Below are 14,742 nucleotides of genomic sequence, written 5' to 3'. Positions count from 1 at the left end.
AGCAAGCTCCTGCTATAGTCCTCCACCATGGAGGCGCGGAAGATTTTACTTTTCTTCTTCGGTCTCTTTGAACCGGCGGGTCAAGCGCGTAACCTAACAGAAGCCTCCGAAAATCTGGGGCCGCCGATCCGCCGAGCAAGTTCAGCGGCCCAAGCCCGAGGCGCTTGCTGCTCAGCTCAGTCCCACCGACTTTCCTCGGTTTCCACGGCAGGAAATTCCCCCGGATGAAATCGGGGCTTTCCAAAAGCTGGAGAAGCCGAGGCCGCGGCAGTTCCACTCCGCCTCTGCCCCTAACCCCCTTTGGGATCCGGGAGGCAGCCGGGGGATTTTTGAGTTGAAAGCGCTCGGGTTCCAAGGAAAGAGAGGGACTGGCGGCCTCAGATGCCTTCGAGAAGCTGGTGGCGGACAAAGTCCCCGAGCCCTTTTATATACTCGCTGTACGTTGGGAAGGCTGAATTTCTTCCGAGTGTGCCGAGATACACAGGCCCGCGTGCGCACCCCTCGCCCAGGACCCCCAGAGCCTTTGGACACGATCCGTCTTTTGGAGAGCTGGCCGGGGGTCGATTCCCAGAGCGAGATTTTTTTTTTCATTTATTCATTCTTCCTCCCCCACCCAATTTAGAAACGAAGCCCCGAGCTCAACTCAAAGATTTAAAAAGAAAAGAGAAGGATTTCTAAGCCGCTGTCCTTTCCGCCCTGGGAGAATAACCAATCTCTTTCCCTGGGCCCTGCAGTAGATCTTGGGGCGTGTTTGGGGTGAGGCTGGGGACAAGAAACCAAACCAGCCGCCATCTTAAACCAGAGACTCGTAAGGTGGCTTTTCCCCCATTTAGAATGACCTTCTACGAGGTCCTTCTGGGCCTGGTCGCCCGCTTCGCATTCATCTTTCTCTTTGTGCAGGGGAGGGGCGGATAATTCAAACTCATGCTTATTCAGTGGAGGGCAAAAGCGGAGTGAAAACCATTTCACCCAATTCCAAAAACCCGGAGTACCTAACGGATGTTTCATACCACTATGTTACAAAAGACCTACGAGTAACTTGAACCTTACTAGATAAACGTAATGGTGAAGCATGTAACCAGGCATAGTTGAGAGTTTAGCCCCTAAACTCGGTATTGTTTTGTCAACCTTTGCTGTTATCTGGTCACCAGATCAAATATGTGTCAGGCAGGGCGGGATGAGTGGAAAGAGTGTGGCGCATTTAGGCTTAGATCACATTGGTTTAATAGATCACATTTTTTTAAATTTTTCTTTTCTTTTACCCTTTAGAAACAAAACAAACCTGGTGACCCTGCTTTAAATCTCAGTCAGCTCAATACAACCCAGTCAGCTCAAGGCCGCCTGGTGTTTAATTTCTGACTGAATTCCTGGGTCTTTAATCAGAACTCCGTAGAACAAAACTATAGAATGGAAGCTGCCTTATTGCTCCCGATTTACAGAATGACCTCCTCCTGTGCTGGAAAGGGACCCTGGTCAGCTCTTGTTCTCCACTCCTCCCTTTCATGCCACTGACTGACCACTTCTACTTCTGGAGACCAACTCTAGCAGCCAGGGAACCTGCGGATCCTCTTCCTTCGGCCTCAGAGCCTAACATACCCCTCTGCCTTCTGCTTCTTCCTTACCCCCAGGAACAGCATCTGCCCTCAACCCATCAAGAAACAGGGGTGACTCTTGTTCCTTTTGTAAGTGCAAAGACTGGGTGGAGGGGTGGGGTGGGACCTAGACAATGCCTATACCCCTCTGCAGAATTAAAGGGAGTAAGTGGGTGCTGACAGTGTGGAGGGGAGCTTTTCAGCACCTATGGTTTAAGTGTGATGCCTCCTGATGCACTGGTCGGTGGGGTGTCTTTGCGTGGAGGTTTCAGTTGGGAGGAGCTGATCTAGACATATCACAATAGGAGTCTTTTGTTAAGGAGGCGTGCAGTTGTTTATTTTCAATTAATGCACATATTTCATACCAAGGTCACTCATTTCTCTTATGTGTTCTGTGCTATATAGAAGCGTTCTAACTGCGGCTATGCTGTGCCAAATCTTCCTTGTATGGCAAGAGTCCCTAGTCGGAGGGTGTGAACAAAGCCAAATCTAATCCTGTCTCAAAACCAGACATCTGGGATAATCAGATTAATCTTCTTTAGGATGTCAAGTCTCAAATATTCAAACAATAACAAATTTATCCTTATCTAAAAAAGGTGGGTCCCAAGGCCAGATTTCTCTGCAGAGAAAGCTGGAGAGAAAGGAGAAGAGGGGAATCATTCTTACACCAAACTAGGAGTGAACACATTTTGCAGCTTTAAGTTGATGGCATCCTTTTAACATTTATGTACGATGTAATCCACAGCTATAGAAGTCAAAGGGAGAATAAAAAGGGTGTACCTCAGATTTGAATGCTACAAGGGGCTGTAAACCACGCTCTTCCAGATACTGTACATCTAAAAGAGAAAATCCAAACCAGATAAACAGCAAACGCAGGGGGCCCACTCTGTCCTAAAAGGCTCAAATGGCCACATTTTCCTGCTAAATCATTCTCCTTGGTGCCAGCCAAATCAGCTCTGACTTGTTTGGAGCAATATGTGCTTCAAAAGCCTGGCTCTAATTTACATGGGAGGAAAGTTCCTTGTCTGAAATCTGCATCTTGGAGCACCAAAAAGTAGTTTGTCCCAGGAAAACTGATTTTCTACTAAAAGATTCAGAAGGGACTCTCTTAGAAGTGCCACCTTGAGATGGAGGAAGATTTCATGGGTACCTGGACTGCAAAAAGGGGCTGTGAAAATGTCACCCTTCCTCACTGCCTAACCATTTACAAATAAACATTTTAGCAATTTTAGCTAATATTCCAGACCAGAAGGAGGATTATTTTTCATCCCTCCCCGAGTAGCAAAGTTCTCCTTCTAGACTTGTGAACTTTTGCCCAACAATCACATTAACCTGCTGTTCCAAAGAACAGTCACTCCAAGAGGATGTCAACAACCAGTTTTCAAAGCAACCCTCCCCCATTCCTTTGTTTTGCACTCCGAATTTGGGGTTGTGACCCAGCTGGGAATGGAGTAAGTAAACAGGTTTTCATGGGGCTCTTTTAAATATTGCAGACAGAACCAAGATTCTCTCTCTCTCTCTCTCTCTCTCTCTCTCTCTCTCTCTCTCTGTGTGTGTGTGTGTGTGTGTGTGTGTGTGTGTGTTAGGGTTATGAAAAAATGAAGGTTCTGGAAAAAAAGACCCAGGCCCCTTGGTGGCATTTATGACACTGTGGAGGGGGGCACTTGCAACATGACAAGTCTTTTTATGGGTTTAGCAGAGGGTGGTGAAAGAACCGTGGTTTGTAAGGATGCCCTTATGGGCCAAGGCCTGGTTTGGTGAGATACTCAGAGCAACAGCCCTACAAGACTTCCCCATCCTTTTATTTTATTTTATTTTATTTTGCAAGGCCCAGAAGGAAGCCTTGATAGAAGGAATCAAGGTCCCTTTCTTTAAGAGAGGATCAGGAGCCTTCTCCCTTTTCACACACACACACACACACACACACACACACACACATGCTAACAATATACAATACAGACCCGCACAGGAGTGTGTTCAGTGCAGGGTTTGTCTTCCTATTCCACAAATCAGAAGGACCTTTCTGCTTCTGCTTTTTGCTGCCTAAGCACGCTGTGGATTTTCTGGGAAGCTGTTTTAATGTTAAGCAGAGTGGAGCGGGGGATGCAGAGAAGGTCCCCCCCCACCCTTCTAGGCTTCACCTGCATAGATGGGTAAATGAATCTGAGCCATTGAGAGCTCGTGGGTCAAGGGAAGGACTATTGGAGTTAGGGAACCTTTGCTCAGATGGCGAGAGATAGAGGTGATCAGCACCAGCTTATAAGATAGTGGGGAAAGCCTGCTAGCTTAAGAACAGACAGGGAAAAGAAATATAACAGTAAGAACAATAATAATAATAATAATAATAATAATAATAATAATAATAATAATAATAATAATAATAATAATAATAAATATGTGAACTGCACTTTGCCTGTAATTGAGATAATATTTGGCTGCGGAGGGAGAATCCCATATTTTTCATCTTTGGCTGCTGTGGCTCATGAGGTCTTGAATCCAGCATTTTATCCATCGCTCTTTATCCCTCTTCTTAATCTACCCTCCAAAATCAATGATCATCTTATGGCTGATCTTGGTTGGGTCAAGAATGTTGACAGCTTGTAAGCAACTGCAGCCAGCCTGGAGCCTTTGGTAGGACTCCTACCAACCAGGATGCTTTTAGGAGCTCTCTGCCACAGGGCAAAAGGCATTGTGCCTCGCCTGCCAAACTCCCTCATGCAAGGAGCTCCAGCATCATTCCCCTTCTCCCCACCCCCCCTACACACACACATCCAAAATCAGAATTTGCCACCAAACAGGAAGCAGGAACTGACTCACCAACACCAATTAAGCACCTCTGAAGCCTTCTAAGCCAGATCAAGGGGTGTTGGCTTCCCTTCCTAGAAAGGGAGAGGTGTTGGCTAAGAGTGTGGCAGGCAGCTCCAGGACAAACAATAAGCTCCACTTTAGCCTTCCTTCCTTTAGCCACCGGTCAGGTCAAGAAAAAATAAAAATTCTCAGAAGAGGCAGAAAGTCAGCTATAGAATCCATGAAGGACCAAGACCAACATTCAGGGCAGAAGTGGGATGATCAACCCAACCCAGTCAGGCAGAGTAATAGTGCTCCCCAGTATTCTCCCATCAGACCATGAAGTCAAGACTAAGATGGTCTTTGTGATGATGACCCTTATTGCTACTGTATTGCTGCTACTGCCAGGGTATTGTTTGGTATTCTCCATATAGCTCATTAGCTCTAGAAGACCCTGGTTAGTGACTCTATGGGATGGTGGGAGAGACTTGCAGAAATCCAGGTGACTGGGCGTTAAGAGTAAACCCACCCATCTGGGAAAGCTTCAGGATATCCTTATCCATCCTGGTGACCTGCAGCCATGGTGGGCTTTATTTAGGTCTTATAATTCTCAAGAAATCCACCTTTGGGCTAAAAGTCATAAAGGTGTTGTACAATATATATTTGGAAGGGTTGAGGCTGAAGAAGTAATTCTACAGGTTGTAGGAAATGCGAACTAGAAAAAAAGATGCATTCGCATTTAGGGGCTTCTCACCCTTTCCCTCCTCCAGGTTGCCTTATTGCTCCCTGTGGCAGGAGCAAGAGAAGAAAAATCTCATGCTGTTCGTAATTTACAGGCTTATAACATTTACGAACAAGTGTCCAGAGTGCAGTGAGAAATAAATGATCCCTTTTTTCTGGTAATCCTGGGACTTGAGGGGTCACCCAATAAAATGATTCTGTGATAGTTTCAGAAAATTATGAGTCACATGTGGGGGGTTATGATTTACTATAGAGAACTCAGAGAGGGCCACTGGTTTGGAGGAACATCAAAAGGGAGGAGCTAAATTCATGGTGATATTTAGCAGGAGCTAACGGCCTATTGCATTTCCATGTTCAGAAGTTGTCTATCCCAGAATGAGTGAGGCATGCTTGGAATGGAAGCAAAACAATATGTTTCATCCCCAAACATCACTTTCCTGTTAGCCAGGAGTATATAGTTGGCTTGAGAATTGAAGGTGCCTTTGATTTGGGTTAGATGACTGCGAAAGGATGTCAGTGCACTGGCTCAACCTTTCAAAAAGAAGAGTTTTGCTGTTCCCTCTGATCCACCTGGGATCAATCTTGCATTGCACGGTGTGCCCCAATTTTTTACTTAAGAAAAAGTGCTGAGAATTAGGTGTATAATACCCAATTGCAGCCTAGTAGTCTTCTCTCCCTAACAGGGAGTTAAATCATAAGTCTCTTTATCCCGGTTCATTTTAAAAAAGAGAGAGAGGTTATTATTGTGCCTGTAAGGATTTGACTGTCAAATAGCAACTGCTCCTTTTCTCCTTTTATTTTTACTTTAGGTATCTTAATACCCCTCCTGTAGCAAATAAATTAGAAAGAGGAAACTGAAAACTTATCCAGTCATTGTAAATAGTAATAATGGCAATAAATAAATAAAAAATCCGGGTGTATTTACAGTTCCATATGTTACAGAAATAGGTATGTATCTAGCTATGTATGAATGCATGTAAAAGCAGATGCAGGAGCTTATGAAGGAAATATTACTCTCTCTTTTGGTTACAGCTGCATTTGGTCTGCTAATATTGCCCTGATTCTTTCTTTATAGAACAGAAGCTGAAGGTGGTTTTCCATCCAAAAAAGTAATTTGTGTCAACTGAAGTGCTACTGTACATGAATGCCTATAATATATATGCCTACACACAAACACACAAACATACATGCATACTAAGAAAAAGAAGACAAGAAACAACGAAGGCAACAATTTTGCCAGAAATCAGTGCCATCAACATAAAAACTATTTATTGGCTGTTTGCTAGGAAATACTACTCTTTCAGTAAAGTCCCAAAATGTTTGGTTTGGTACCTTGCCCATCAAAATAAATCAAGGCGACAGATTAGGAAGTACATAAAACCGTATCTCTAGATAATGATATACGAGACCACAATAAATATAAGTTACATGTTGAAGCTGCTGGCAGTTATGGTTGGAAACCTGTAACTCATTCATTTAACCCTGGAGGAATGTTTGTCTTTTAATTACAATTAAACGGCACACTTGAACATCCCCCCCCCCCAAAAAAACCTGTACAAGAGGAAAGAAACAGGGGAGGGGGAAGGGAGAGATAAGTAGCAAAGGAAGAGTCTAGAGCTGGGGCTGTAGAAGGGAGTGATCAAACTCTTTGCTTAAGAAGGTAGACTATGTCAGGGATGATTTTTTTTAAAGGGGGGGCGGGTATTGTCTTCCTTTTCTCTCTCTCTCTTAAAAACACAAGTCCTGTCCAACCATACAAACTCTCTTCAGCTTCTCAGCCTTTCCTTTTGAGAGGTATTTTCCTAAACAGCATCAGAAGTGGGGGGGAATTTGGAGATCCCAAGGAATCTGGGACAGCTCTTTCTGGGCAGGAAGTTTCTTTCAGCCCTCTCTCCATCATCTCCAAGGAAAGAAGGGGGAGGGGTGTCTCCCAGGGCCCGGTTTCCCAGGATGGAGGTCCCCATTTGGCTTCCCCCTCAAGCCCCTTTGCATCCTATGGAGACTTTATCAAGGAAATGAAGGGAAAGGACTTGAAAAAGTTTTGCCCGTAGCCTGGGCACCCGAGGGAGGCTGTCAAACCAGTCAAACCAGGAGTTCCTCCAGAAATGTTTCTACAGGGCTCCTGCTGCATAACTCCACACACCCCCGCCCCCCATCCCTGGGAAAAAAATAATAATAATAAAAGGAAATGGAGGGGAAAGGTACTGAACAACCCGAGCTACCTACCAGGAGAACAGGAAGGAGAGTCTTGGGTGCTGTGGTCCCGAGGGCCCAGGTGAGCCAAGGGAAGCTTCAGAGACAGATCCCGCCACCACAGTAGGAAGAAAACCTCGCCAACACAACGGAGCTGGAGGCCCAAAAGTACAGCCATCAAGCGAACCGCTGGCCTGCAAGGGTTCCCTCAATTGGCAGCCAATGGCCAGAAGCTTCCAATCCGGATTTGTTCAGGAAGGTCTCCCCTCCTGCCAGGCTTCGATTCCCAGCCTGGACCAGAAGACTGGCTCCCCTGTTTCTGGTTGCCTTCGTCCCAAGGAGGAACTTGCCTCTTGCACGCAGCAGAAACCCCAAAGCGTCTTGGCGCACCTTAACCAACGTAACCGATTTTTTTCGCTTTGCCTCTTGGCATTAAACTATATATTTTTTCCCCTTTTCTGAGAAAAACCTACGTAGAAAGATGAAGCTGTTTATCTGGTGAAGTCCCCCCCCCCTCGCCCAAAAAAACAAAAAAATAAAAACAGGCAAGCGAACTTACTTGACGTTGGGAAACGTTGTTCTCGCCTGGACTAGCCCGCTATAGGAAACCTTTCAAGTTACGGGAAGGAGGGGAAACGAAGTAGGCAAGGCTTGGCTGAGACTTCACCCTGCCTGCTTTTCTCTGGAGTTATTTTGGTGACAGCACCGACCGATAAAGCGCATTGAATCTGCCCGAAGCCCAACTATCCCCGCTTGCCTCCCCCTCCCCTCCCCGCGCGCCTCCCCACCCACCCGGCTCTATTACGAGGGAAAATTTCTTTACAAAGAGCCGAAACAGGGGCGATGCCTTTAAGTTTGTCTAAGGCGCGTTGAGAGGGAACACGTTGAGAGACTTCGCTCGGGTCACCGGGGGCTCAGAGGTCAGCCTGAGCCGTTAAGAATAAAACTGCTGGCCTAGAAAAGTTGTCCTCTGAATGAACCCACTTTTTCCCCCCTTTCCCCCCTCGAACTTCAATGAAGTACCTTTCAGGCTCTCGACGTGGAAGCTGAGAAAGAGGAGAGTAAAAGGGAAGAGGGAGGTGGGTAGGGTGGGGGCTTTGTATCTCTTTAACTTTCTTTTCTCTTCTCCACCTCTCACTCCATACCTCCTCTAGGCTTGCCTTTATAATCATAATCTATGTTGGGAGGGGGGGGGGAAATTATGTCATGGCCAAGTCTAAAGGCTAAATTAGATGATTTAACAATAAATATTAAAAGCCATTGCAGAAGGGCAGATTGCAGAGGATGGAAAGGGAACTTCAGGAGGAAAATAAAATAATGCAGGAGAGGATGGGGGAAGGGATAGAGGACTATACATATTATGCAGCCGCATATTTAAATAAGAGGTTTGTTGAAAGGTTTTAAAAAATGGAATATGCAGACTATAGAGTTGCAAATGTGATCGATCACACACACACACACACACACCCCTTTCCCCCCCTCCCTGGCTTCATAGGCAGGCCCAGAGAATGCCCCCAATACAAAGTCCCTCCACATTCAGAAACTGTTCTTGGTGACAAGGTATCGAAGTGTGGTGTGTATGTGAGAGAAAGGAGGACGTTAAAACAAACCATCTAGTGCAATACAGACACATCCATATAGTCAGAACACTTAATGGTTTAAGTATGAGATATCACTGGGGTGGGTGGGGTGTTAGAGGTTTGTTTGTTTTTTTGCAAAACTGTGACCTTTCATTTTTACCATGAAAATCTATTGAGAACTTTGGATTTTTTTTGTACCCCTTTATTTTTACCCTTTATTTCACAGAGGGCCTAGGTATGAAAAGTGTGTATTTACGTTGGTAAAGCCTTTGAGAAAAATGAGTGTGTTTGTCTTCTTACACCAATAGGCCAACAATAGTATACTTGAATTCTTTTTTTAAAAAAACTGGGCAGCTGATAAACATACACAGTTGAAGCATTAAATATGTAGCTGAGGTCTTATGCATGCACAGTAAATCTGTGTTCAATGGCATTTCCTCAAAAGTTAGTCTGCCCAGGACTGCAGTCTGAATGCTTATCTATTTCCCTCTCTTATAATCTATAAAATAAGAGGCCTGATAGTGTGATAAGGAAACGTTTTAATTTACAATTCCCATACACTCAACACGTAAATCTGTATTTTTTACTGGGAATAAGTAAAAATAATGCCATAGATTTTCGCCTGGCTGTTCTGTCAATCATCTCTTCAATATACATCAGATGGATTGAACAAGTAACAGGCTGAACTGTCATCCTCTTCAGCTGGACCTCAAGTTTCTTTGTGAAGTGGTTTGTAAATTAATCTGGATGATTACTACTAGATTTAATTATGCACCATTTGAAAACCACAAAAGTTCTATATTAACCTGAATGGAATGGTTGAATAATCTGAATATGCCTGTCAGTCATTTCCTGGGTGTTCCATAGGCCTTGGATGCTAAACTGATTTTCTTCATCATCAGGCTATAATAACATGCCCTTAAAAAAATCATTTCCCAAATCTTTCAAACTCCTGAAATGTATATATATATTGTTGTATGATAGCCCACAATTTTGCACACAATTTAAATGTAACAGTCATATATACAAATAAATTGATTCTTCTACTCTTGCAATCTAACTAAGTTTTGCTTTCAGGCTGTTAAAAGATTTACCCAATGCAAGTAAAAATCTCAGGCACTGCTATCTAAAAGAAGAGTTGAAAAGCATAATTTGATCACCTAGTTATTTTTCCATTTTCAGGGCCTGCTGATCAATAGGATAATCAGTGCACTTAAAAAGGCACTTGCTAAAGTATCTATCTTATCTATCTACAATCACAGTAGAAGTATTCCTTGTGCAAACACATCTGTGCTACATTTTTTCCCAGTCACCCTTTCTGTTTCCCCTCAGAAAGTAAACATCTCCAGATTCTCTACAGGATTACTCTTTCTCTCTAGCATCTCCAATATATGCTAGAAACTTAAAGTACAATAACAAGGGGTAAATTTGAGCTAAAGTTGTTTAGGCAGCAAAAGAAAGCAATTAACTCGATAACATGATTAAACCAAGGGAAAGACGCTCATGTACCTATAAAAATTTAAAAGACACGTTTAAAAAAAAAGTAATGCACAAACACATCCTGAATCAGCTGAATCTATTTCTAATCAAACGTGTGTGTGTGTGTGTGTGTGTACCTCCAGGGCAAAGATTGCCTGGTAAAGTGTGAGTTCAAAGAAAGTGCCCATCTTGTGATGTCACAGAGTAGAAGGAGTGCAAGCCACAATTCCTAAAATCAATGGCAGATTGACAATTAGCTTCCATGGCCCTAGAAGACTTTCAAAAAGAAAAAAATACCCCATACCTAACTATGGAAAGTTCTTCAAACTTAGATTTAAAAAGGGTCTTTTTTACTCAGGTAATTCTGCCCCTGCCTATTCTCCCAGCATTTTATTTTATTTTTTAGTAGCAGGCAAAAAAGCAAAACAACTCACCAAACATTCCAGAGTCAGTCTGTGTCACACTCACTGTTTTGTTTTGTTTTGTTTTATTGAACAAGGGGACTTTCACATATACACTTAAACTCCTTTATTGCAGGTTTACAATGATCATGTAAAATTAGTCCAAAAACACAAGAACCACCACGAAAAGCAAAACAAAAAACAAAAAAACCTACCCAGATTTCCCCCCCTTCAATTCACTGTCTAGCTTGCTCTCCTTATCTCTTGCTGCTCACATTGAACTAACCAGACATTTATTAGTTTCTACTAGCTCCTGTGTGCCGTCCCCACTTTTTGTAAAAAAAAAACAAACAAAAAAAAAATCTTTCTTCGCATTTATACAAGAAAAGGAAGAGGGGGAGGGAAGCCTTCAATGGTCCTCTTTTTTTTTGTTCTCCATGTGTAAACTCAGAGAGCAAAATAATTACATTCTTTCCTTGCCTGTATAATTATTAGCATATGCCCCGATTTTTCATCTAAAACAGAACATTTAGTTCCACAACCCAACACGCACACGCTTATATACATACACACATCCCCATGCAGACACATCAGCATACACAGCCCATCCTTCCATTCTTTCCTTTTTTAAAAAATAAATAAAACCCTGAAAATGGTGATTAAAAAACCCCCCCAACAGGTATGCCACCTGGCCTCTCATGCTAATAATACATGCACCTAAAGCTTGAGATCTCCAAGAGACCTCATTCTTTTGTGTATGTGTATGTATGTGTTTCTCTCTCTCTCTCTCTCTCTCCTAAATATATATACACACGCACGCACGGGAAAACTACGAGGAAAAAAAACCCAAAATATATAGATATATATTAGATTCTATAAATAATCAAGAGTCAATTTGCATGGGGCGTTTTTTGTTGTTGATGTTGTTGGCTGGTTTGTTTATAACCTTGTAATATCCTCTGCTCGTGGCTCCTGAGCTGAGCTCTGCGAATGATCTTCGCCAGCAATCGCGTTGGAAGAAGAAGCGGGCAAGGAGCCGGCCGAGGAATTTGCCGGAGCCGTGGATCTCACTTTGGTATTGGGCAGTCGGTGGTCTTTTTTCCATTTCATCCGCCGGTTCTGAAACCAGATCTTGATCTGTCTCTCCGAGAGACATAAGGAATGGGCAATCTCGATGCGCCTCCGCCTCGTCAGGTATCTGTTATAGTGGAACTCTTTTTCTAATTCCAAGACCTGCTGACGGGTGTAGGCAGTCCGGGACCGCTTAGGCTCGCCTCCATTGTAATTAGGGTTCACTGGAGAAAACAAACAAACAAGCCAAACCAAACCAAAGATTCGCATGGATGCAAGGAAGCGGGGGAAGAGGGGGGAAGGGTGGGAGACAGAGAAAAGAGCCAGCGAGATCTCCGGTGGCTCAGGGCGCCGAAAGAGAGAGGAGGAGGAGAGGGAGAGCGAGATCGAAAGAGGGAGAAAAAGGGGAAAGGGGGGGAGAGAGAGAGAAAGCCACCCGCCTACTGGGTTATAAAGAACCCAAGACTTTTTGCTCCTAAGAAGAAGAAGAAGGGGGTTTCCTTGGCTTGGGAAGAGCCTGAATTATTTATGCACCCCTCTCCAAGCCTTTGGAGTTTCACACATACATAACAGAACGAACCACATGGCTGGGGCTGCCCAGACTAGCTCGGCTATAAAATTTATGGTGGGTGTAATTACCCGCTTGGAGTCGTAAATCCAGCTCAATTGTGCTAACCCAAAGACTCTCGTCGAAGGCAAAGGAGGAGACGGGGGAAAAGGGGAGAGAGGGAGGGAGAGGGAGCCTGAGAGCTTGGTGGGAAAGGGGGGGGGCGCAAACACACACACACACACACGTCTACACACACACACATCCGAGAGAAAAGGAGCAGAGGAGGAAAAGTTGCCTACCAGTACTGACGTGGATTTTTTTCATCCATGGGTAGACTATGGGTTGCTTAGAGGCCGTGCTGCTGGGATGCTCGGGGTTTTGCTGGTTGCAAGCTGGAGGGGCTGGGGAAGGAGAGGTAGCCGCGCTGGAGAGAGCCGTTTGGTCACAGAGCTGCTGCGCTTTCTCGGGGAGATGGTGGCCTCCTCCGGGCGTCTGTCCATGGCCCCGTGGATGCGCGGAGGGGTTGCCGGGACCTTGGAGGCTGGCACAGCTGTACTGGCGCTCAGGGTAGCTGGGTCGCTGTGGAGGAGGAGGAGGAGGTGGTGGTGGAGGTGGAGGGTACAATTCCTGGTGATGATGCTGGAAACTGGACTCCCTAGTCCGACTGTAATATTCCGGACTGTGGTCTGGGATGTAATTATTTTGCGAATATTCTTCGCATGGAGGAAATTTCGGATCGATGTAGTTAGAGTCCATCAAATACGAGCTCATGATCATTAATTTCTGGAGTGGAAAATAATTTTTCTCGCTTTGTCGTTTTTCTGCTCCATAAAACCCTCCTACTAGCTGGCGACCCCGTAAAGTTACTTTCACCATGTGACTCGTTGCGCCAATCACGCCAGCCGCGCTAGTCCCCGGATAAGGAACCAAAAGCTTATTCAAAGTGTATGCAATTTGTGTGCTCGCGCGAGTGTGTGTGTGTACACGAGCGTGTGCGTGTGATCTTCTTGTTTGGTCGGTGGTCTCTCTCTCTCTTCCCTCCCTCAATTCCGAGCAGAAGGGAATTTGGGGGGGGGGGGGTTAAATAACGTAGGCAACTAGAAATGGCTCTTCTCTTCTCATTGCATTTCCTTCTGTGTGTTTTTTTTTTTTAAAGGACCACGTCAAGTCAGGAAGATGGTCGAAATAAACTCCATCATTTTTGGCGGAGAGATGGGCATGTAGGAAAAGCTTCTTCCCATTAGGTTTTCCCCGCCCCCACCCTAACCCACCCATCGCCTTTCAGGTACCCAAGCAAGCCCTTTCTTGCACACAACCAAGAATGGAGTGAATCTCGCTTAGGAGAAAACACCCAAGATCTCTTTGCAGTGCGGAGAGAGGAAAGCGCGCTCAAAATTGCTTTGCTTCTTTCACCTTAAAGAAAATCGGGACGGGAGAGGGGGGTGGTGGTGTTGCCTCCTCCTCCCTCCCCTCTTCCCCAGAATCCAGCTAGTATAATTGTCTGCAGAAGCGCCCTCTCTGCTCCTCCCCATAGACCACAAGCTCCCTTCAAGACGCTCGGGCTGAAAAGTAGGAAGAAGTTCAAGATTTGCATGCCAATGATCTGTGGGCGAGAGGGGGGGAGGGGAGACAAAGAAGTCAGTTTACCTGGGAGGGAGGGGGGGGGAGGGGGTTTGGGAGAGGAGCGGGGGCATATGCAAATCACCTTTGCGTCCTTTGGAGTGTTCCAGGAATGCTCATTAACCTTTGCTTAAGGGCAATCTGAGGAGTTGCAAGAAGAGCTGGAAACTAAAAGCGGAGGAAGTTCTTCTAGGCAGCCATTGGGCAGGTCCATTGCCCTTCCGAGGGTAAGGAGGAGGAAGGAGAAGGTGACAGTAAGGAGAAACACACAGATAGCTCTCTTCATTTCGATCCGGACTTCAGTCAAAGGTCATGGTTTATATATATATATATATATCAGCTGAATACCATATATATACAAAGCTGAATACCATACATGTAAGTGCCCGCGAAAACTTCACACACACACACACACACACACACACACACACAATATATATATATATATATATATATATATATATATATATATATATATATATATATATATATATATATATATATATATAATGTAAAATTGGGGGAGGGGGAAACGTGCACACCCTACACTCATCTGGACTGAATGTAAGACTGAAGGGTGGTAGTAATGTCCCATCCACACACAAGAGGCAGGCATGACACAGGCACCTCGACCCCCAAGTAATTAAAAAAAAAAAGTATAGGGCTTTAATTCAGAACATATGGTTTCCTTATGGAAATAGGAGTGGACAGAATATATGCCCAGATGC

At 44.6% G+C, this 14,742-nt stretch overlaps 1 protein-coding gene and 1 long non-coding RNA gene across 2 annotated transcripts in view; both read right to left on the bottom strand.

Moving 5' to 3' along the window:
• LOC148132280 (uncharacterized) overlaps window positions 1-7,974 on the bottom strand; it is a 37,604-nt gene extending 29,630 nt beyond the window's left edge. Inside the window, exon 1 of the long non-coding RNA XR_015747798.1 lies at window positions 7,873-7,974. This is a non-coding gene — a long non-coding RNA (uncharacterized LOC148132280). The remainder of the gene's footprint in view (window positions 1-7,872) is intronic.
• A 2,862-nt stretch (window positions 7,975-10,836) lies between these two features.
• HOXC4 (homeobox C4) lies at window positions 10,837-13,285 on the bottom strand. Its single transcript, XM_026677371.2, has 2 exons — window positions 12,694-13,285; window positions 10,837-12,068 (listed from the first exon to the last, which is right to left on the bottom strand). Exons 1-2 carry the CDS (start codon window positions 13,268-13,270, stop codon window positions 11,713-11,715), a joined length of 933 nt encoding a protein of 310 aa, XP_026533156.1. The 5' UTR covers window positions 13,271-13,285; the 3' UTR covers window positions 10,837-11,712.
• Window positions 13,286-14,742: the final 1,457 nt, after the last annotated feature.

The sequence above is a fragment of the Notechis scutatus genome, chromosome 2, assembly GCF_049901735.1.
Source record: "Notechis scutatus isolate UNSWTSFEM ecotype Mainland chromosome 2, rNotScu1.2, whole genome shotgun sequence".
Lineage (NCBI taxonomy): Eukaryota > Metazoa > Chordata > Lepidosauria > Squamata > Elapidae > Notechis > Notechis scutatus.
The sequence above is the reverse complement of the archived record's forward strand: the minus strand, read 5'-3'. Positions and strand labels throughout refer to the sequence as shown.

What these genes read in the sequence shown, in the direction of transcription:
- HOXC4 (XM_026677371.2), bottom strand. Translation starts at nt 13,270, where the DNA reads ATGGTGAAAGTAACTTTACGGGGTCGCCAGCTAGTAGGAGGGTTTTAT. An exon ending in AAAAATCCACGTCAGTACTG is followed by an intron (nt 12,069 to 12,693) that starts GTAGGCAACTTT and finishes TGTTTTCTCCAG; the next exon opens with TGAACCCTAATTACAATGGA.